This window comes from Echinococcus granulosus (assembly GCF_000524195.1).
Source record: "Echinococcus granulosus chromosome Unknown EG_S00217, whole genome shotgun sequence".
Taxonomy (NCBI): domain Eukaryota; kingdom Metazoa; phylum Platyhelminthes; class Cestoda; order Cyclophyllidea; family Taeniidae; genus Echinococcus; species Echinococcus granulosus.
The window spans coordinates 48,464-55,467 of record NW_020170597.1 but is presented as its reverse complement, the minus strand read 5'-3'; the positions used below and the strand labels follow the sequence as shown (position 1 = coordinate 55,467).

The 7,004-nt window shown below is 40.4% G+C and overlaps 1 protein-coding gene across 1 annotated transcript in view; it reads right to left on the bottom strand. All coding sequences in view use genetic code 11, as the record gives it.

The window, feature by feature from the left end:
- EGR_10412 (hypothetical protein) overlaps positions 1–3,060 on the bottom strand; it is a gene marked incomplete at both ends in the record, with an annotated part of 6,817 nt that extends 3,757 nt beyond the window's left edge. Inside the window, one exon of the mRNA XM_024499661.1 lies at positions 3,033–3,060. Coding sequence (XP_024345927.1) covers positions 3,033–3,060 — 28 coding nt within the window. The remainder of the gene's footprint in view (positions 1–3,032) is intronic.
- Positions 3,061–7,004: the final 3,944 nt, after the last annotated feature.

The following is a 7,004-nucleotide window of genomic DNA, read 5'->3' as shown; positions in this document are numbered from 1 at the left end:
AGTCAGTTTTGGGATTTGTTCCCCATCTATGCAAAATTTTAATTATTCAAGGATGCTTTACTCGACGTCTTCGACTTCGCATCAGTCCAGAGGCTAGGTGATTTTATACTTGTGGCTCTACATTTCGCCTGGTTATGCAGAAGTGCTATTTTATACGCTTGGGAATGCTTTCCTTCCTCTATTAGAGTATTTTTTACACGAACGTATTTAGCTGAGCTCAAACACTTCTAGAATATGTTGGCGTTATGTTACAGAGGAGCACAGATTGCTTATTTTGCTTTGGTTCCGCTGAAATGCAGAACTGTAACACCAGTTTCAAATCTTTGCACGCACAGACCAAGCCCACCAAGGTGTAATAAATAGAAATAGCAAAAAGTGCTATTAGTGTGATATTGTGAAAGGACCTGACGCCCATAAAGGGACATGCGGTAGTCTGATGCAAGTGCATCTGACATGGAGGGCGACTGTTGCAAGTGATAACAGTTGTGACGGCACCACTTGTGCCGTCGCTTGGGCGTCAGGCCAGGTGGGAGAGGCGCTGGTAGCAAAATCATGTGCGAAGTCATGACATGGCCCCCGTGCATGCTGACCGTGACTGAGAATGAGACGGTAGTGCACATCAACGGTTAGGTAAGGATAACTGTTGCTATAGCTGTGGTTTTTAGGGACTCCGATTCACATTGGGCTTATCAATACACAGGGAAGGAAGTTTATTTGAACCACAAAAAATAAATAGTTTATTCTAAACGTGGTGTATTAACGGATAAAGGCGCTGAAGGCTAAACTTCGGTTAGTGTGCAGCAGTAATTGTCAAAGGTGGATCAAATACGTATTTTGACAAACTCAATAGATCAGGCATGTTTTTATTTTGTTAGGGCTACTCTGTTTTAATGATACTAGAAGGGACTTTTCGGTGTCAGCAAAAGTTCGGCAACCCAGAAAGTAGGTACAATCCTCCACTACACTGATTAAATGCCAAAAGGCGCCACTGTTTTTTCTATTTTTATTTGATATTAATATGGTATTTTAGAGGCAATTACAGAGTAATCGTTTGCCATTTAAAAGGATCTACTCCTGATTGTCACGAAAGCGGCCTCTACTGCTAAATTGCACTTCGAAATATGTTTCACTCTATTTCATGTTTGGAAGTGCCTCAAACATGGAGCCGTGAATCATCAAGTGATCTCCTATATCCCATACTAAAACCCCATTGATACATTGGTCAATGGTGAGCAATGCAGACTGGATAGCACAAGCAATGTTTAGGACCAAGAGGTGCTACAGTTGTAAAAGGAAATCTTCTCGCACTTTCTCATGGTTTCGATCAAGTTTGCCTTTATTCCATTAATGCTTCTGCTCAGATATTCCGAATTTACTTGCCACTCCCAGAATTTCCACTACTATATATATGTGTATTTATAATATATGCATTTTAATATAATGGGTATTAAATATATATACCCGGGATGAGACTTTTAGTCAGCAATGCACTTTTTCCACACCTGACCAATCAGGCCTACTGCTGGAAGTCCTGCTTCTTCATTGACGATATTGCCATTGCTTCCTACTTTGACTTGAATCCATCTAACCTTGATGGCAGCTACTGGCAGTTTTTCCTATGGCAGTGACGGTAATGGCAGACACAAATTTTGCATACGGAGGCTGCGATGATGAGGTAGGAGGCGGAAGTTGGCATGAAGGAGGAGGAAGAGAGAGGTGGGAAGAGGACGTAAAAATAATGCGTTTGAGTGGATTAAATCAGACAGGGTCAGAAGCATACTGTAGTAGCTAATGTCTGCGCCTCTCTTGACGTTGTCGTGGTAGCTGTCACTTTCACTGCACAATTCCAGTAATGAAACATGCAGAAATGCGGGACTTGGAAAACTAAGTACCGCTTAAGTGTACTTTTAGTCTATTTATCCCATTTGTAAGTCTTTGTATCCAAATCATCATGGCTAACTGTCTACAGAGCTAGTCTTGTGCACGCCTGCAAATATGAGCCAGTGAGAGTTTTCATGGATCCCAGCAAAGCTGACGATAGCCTGTCAGCGTTTCAAACCCCTTTCATCCATACATTTTCTTCACACTTCCGACTTGCCTTGCTGGTGAAAATGGGTTTAAACATTCTTTCCTGATAAGGACGTATTCGAAGACAGGATGAACAAGAGGCCGCTACGACAGCAATGGCAATTTACGTAAATATATGTGGGTTGACTAAATTCATGCCGGTTCTCTTCAGTTAATACAGACTCTGCCATATTCTTGCCAGTATCGTACTCTACCTACATTGGGAGGTTATGCAATTTTTCTAACTTTTTCGCGTATATTTTTATCAGTGGGCTAGATTAGGTTGAATTCGACTATAACGAATGGGCCATTATCCAGTTCTATAGTGCATTAAATTGACACCTGATCAGTCTCTGCAGATATGAAGGTGCAGCTAACATCAGCTCTCGACTTGATGGGGAAGCAGAACAATCAAGTAGGGTAAGCAAGATTTTTTCAATATTTCTCACTTGGTGGCATACGTTTATTCAACACAAAAATACTCCGTCTGATGTGTGATGAAAAGTAAGACAGCCATAAGGTAAGCGGTGGTAAAGGAAGCGGATTATTGTGAGGGGTTGGAAATGGCAGTTATAAGAAGGCAGAATCAGCGAAATGACATGAAGACCTCTTGTTTCGACACCAGTGTCACAATTGTAGCCATCCCACCTTGAGAGCAGTCACAAAGTGCACCTCGGGGATGGCTTTTGTTGGCGAAGTCTCGATGGCAGCCCTTGGAGCTAACAAACCTAAAGAACACTTTGCGTTTGCTCTTTACTGAGGCTCTATTAACCTTCTTTTCCTCAATGCTTTATTTAAAGAGGAGACATGGAAAGGTTTCGTTATATCGTATCCTTATGTAGGCCTTTCGTTGTTGACACTTGTGTCTCATGTCAAAATATTGGGTTTTGAAAACCCTCAAATTGATTGTGCGTAATCGCCTCAAAGTAGGCCATTTGCGGTCCGCTGTCTCAAAGTAATTATACTTGGTTGTAAAATAGATACTTTATTCATCAACCTAACACTCTAAGCAATTATCGACAATGGTTCTTATAAGTTAAAAAATTCAGCAGTTACTTCTAATGGTCATTCGAGGAAGAGAGTCTTGTAATGAACTATATGTGATCAGACCTACCTTTGCAGGAACGAAGTGTAGGTGATGCAATTGTGGGAGGTATTTTACACCTCACTAACACTCCGATACCCACCACGAGTTAATCTCGCCTCCTTAATTCGCAGAAACAGTGCCTCAGGTGTCAGCATCTCAGAACTACAAAACTACGTAATTGCATCTAGCATCTAGGTAGAATAAGAGCGTAAACTCCCATTTCGAGATGTAGAGATTTAAATATGCTCATAAAACCACAGGATGCAGTACCTTGCACATTGATTGATGTAAATAAGCAGATTTCATCCAACTGAATGAGTAACCTTTGAAGTTGGATTAGCCGAAAGTATTAATGGTGAGTACATGAAAATTGTAGACTCGGGGGATGAATGATATTGTTAGGCGGGGGAGCTTGCATAATAAGCAAGGTTTTAAACAAAACATTAAGATAATACAATTCTCTTCTACCTGCATATTTATGCCAAATTTTTCTTATGCTGCATTGTGGGTGATACAGTTTAGTTCATCTCACTCGGTGAGAATTAAGGTTAATGGAGGCAAGATTTCGTATGTTTACCTGTGGATTTAACCACGTGTTACTTTTTATCGGCAGGAAGTAATTTTACTTGGCGGCTTGGTCCATAGAAGGGGATAATTATCTTCCAACCCTTCTGCACAGCAGCTAGTAATATATTCTTCCAGACCACGCTTGTTTGTTGCGACTTGGCAAAGATCCAAAGGATTAAAATTGATCACACTCTTGTTGCAAAAATAGGTACTCAACATGGTTCATGTCCCTCCAAGGTCTAGTTTATAAGCACCAAACTCCAAATCCAACACTAGACAAAAGTGAAACATTTGGACAGCCTAGAACCTGTCTTATTCGCCCCATTGTGACTTGAGATACGGAGAGGCATGTGATGGAATGCGAAATTAGAACTAATGTAATTTTTCATCTGCAGATAAATTCTGCAAAAACATGGACTATTTCTTTGGTTGCATGCCAAAAGTTTTCTTTTCGAGGTCATTGTAAAGTTGAATTCATCTTTGCTGACGCAGAAGTGCAAAGGCACCCAGTTAGGTTCATTTTTGGTGTGGCTAGACAACCACATAGTTTAGCTTGAACATGATTATTTTTTGGCCGGTCAAAAGTAACTTATTTTGACAACACTTGCAACTCCAGTATTGACCACAAATCTCATGGAACAGTCTGTATTCTTGGTCTAAAATGCTCCAGGCACATCAGCAATCACCCATCAACACCATTTGTGTTTAAACAAGAACTAATTTACTTAAGGAACTCTAGCCGCCCAGCTCAGTTTGCGCCCTTCTAAGTGATGTAGGCATTGATGGGGTAGTGGTGCGTAATGGGCAACGCCATGGAGGAATGACGTTTGCTTGTTTTGGTAACTAAGTCGTCAATTACTTCTGATCTCTGTTTCCATCACTATCATTGCCTCATTGGGATCGCAAGAACTAAAAACAGTTGCGAGTTCCTACTTAAATAGACTTGCTGCCCGATTTGGCCTTTTAATCCTGCCTTATGTTGAGGCTACGGAGATTCGAGTGCAGTTCTGACATAAGTTCTCAGGTAACACCACAGAAGTCAGTATTCTAATGTAATGAGTTGACGAAATTACAAGGATTTAAAAAACCTTAGTTGTTCTGATCACAGCGGTGCCTATTGTCTCAAGGAAAGCAGACAATGCCCAGTGGCAGTGCTTCTTAGGAATATGAGAGAAGTTGTAGTACATTTAATTCCCATTCCTAATCCCAAAATTCAGTTAATAGTGGCTCCTTAACTACTTTTCTTCTTAAGCCATAACGCATGCTAAATGATGGCTTGGGTAGCATTAGCCCAGCTTTAAAAGCTGTTTGTGGGATAAAGCGTAGTTGACTATGCCAATTTTGCACACTATTTCCTTCTATTGGTAGACTAATGAACAAAGCTCTCTTGCCTAACCCCATGGACCAATCAAAAAGATACGAGTGGCTGTGGAATTGGTGTCAGCACTAGTCGTGTTATTCGACGGCAGGCCCTAGTAGCATTTTAGCGGGTGCGTAATTTTGTTTGTAAGTGAAACAAGATTATACAATTTTGGATCTCAGATCGTGTTAACCTCCGATTTTCCAGAAAGAGTCGAAAGCGGTCACATTTTGCGATTAAATTTTCTCAATATTTTTGATGTGTGAGCAAATTATGAATGTTGAGGAATACCTGTTACTTAGAAGGCAGAAACACTTACCAATAATGTGCAAGTCGCATTCTTTTATCCTGAACTTAATTGGATAATATGATAACTAGCATTATTATAAGTGTATTTTCACCACCAACATACAAGATTAAGTAATTTAATATGAAATCTAACTCTGGCCTCTTCGTATTAAATCTTCCGACGATGGTTCACATTGAAAGTCAAATAGGCTAGAGTTATTGTATCAAAAACACACAAGCCAATTATAACAACATGGACAGGCTCTTCAAGTGGTGGACGATTCCGTCCATTTTAGACCATATTTGAGGTGCTTTCCTCCCACAGTGCAACCACGCACAGATGTGCTGTCATGAATTGTGTTTTGGAATTATGGCAACTAATGAAATGTAAGCAAAAATACAGGCACATTTGGGTCACCCATAAACATTGAAAAGGGATGTATCATCAGTGAACTCACGCACATGCCAAAATGACGGGTTTGTTTGTGCATCCCTCAACACCCAGTTTAACACTAAGAATTGCTTTAACAAGGAAAACAGCTAACATAGATATGATTCAGTAAAGAATTGTAGAAGGAGGGAAATTAAGGGATAGACCCTTCTACGTCCATCACTGAATCTGGATTTCCATTATGCTTCTTACATTAATTGTTTTATCACCATACTAATACCGCTTGAGTAAAAAGCCCTCATTTACTTATCAGTGTGGTAGAACAGAGAAAGAGACACAGAATTTCGCCTCAGAACACAAAGGCATTTAATCTTATTTCTAGGGATAATTTTGGTCTACTCGCGTGGAAGCACAGTTTCGTCCTCCTTGTCAAATTCATTAAGATGATTTGATGGTGGCGCACGTGGCGGTGTTTGTCAAGGAATTAGAACAAAATCCCATAAAAATATGTGCACCAAACAAGGTGCAACTGACGCTGACATAACACACCAATGCTGCACTATCACTCTAAAAATATGCATAAACTCGTGTTTTATACCATGCAACCTGTGTGTAGCAGCAACTTGTCTCAGGAAAACCACCATATGACTCCCAATAATGGCAACCTGATCTGCCAGAATTCGAACCGTATCTTAATCTTACTTTGGAGGCAGCATCATGGTGCTGATTACGATGTAATATCGACTGATTTGGGTTGGATATGCAGGTGTCGTAGTGCCACATCCTGCTTTTCCAAGAGCTCCATCGGCCTTGGTTAAACACTGGAATGAGTGTAGATTGTGGCTGGAGACCATGTCAAAAATTAGTTGCAGTTATTACTACCTTACAAAAACACCATTCCCGCATGATCTTAAAGGCTCCTCGTATGCACTTTCAGCTATTTCATATTCTTTCTGTAAGAAGATTACAGAGCACAAGCCATGGCTTATTGGGATGCTTGTATAGGCTTTCAACTAAAATGGGTATAGAGAATTCACAGTGTGGTTAGAATATCTAGAGTGAATTAAAGCAAAACCATTGAGGATTGCCTTTTGATGATGCTGCATCAGCCAACAAGAGTAATACATTACGGCTTCTGGTTCGTCTCACATATCTTACTCATGTCGGACCTAATTACTGCCGCAACAGCATCTGAATTTCACTAAGTTTAGTGCAGTTGGATTCATTACGAACGGCTAGGCTTT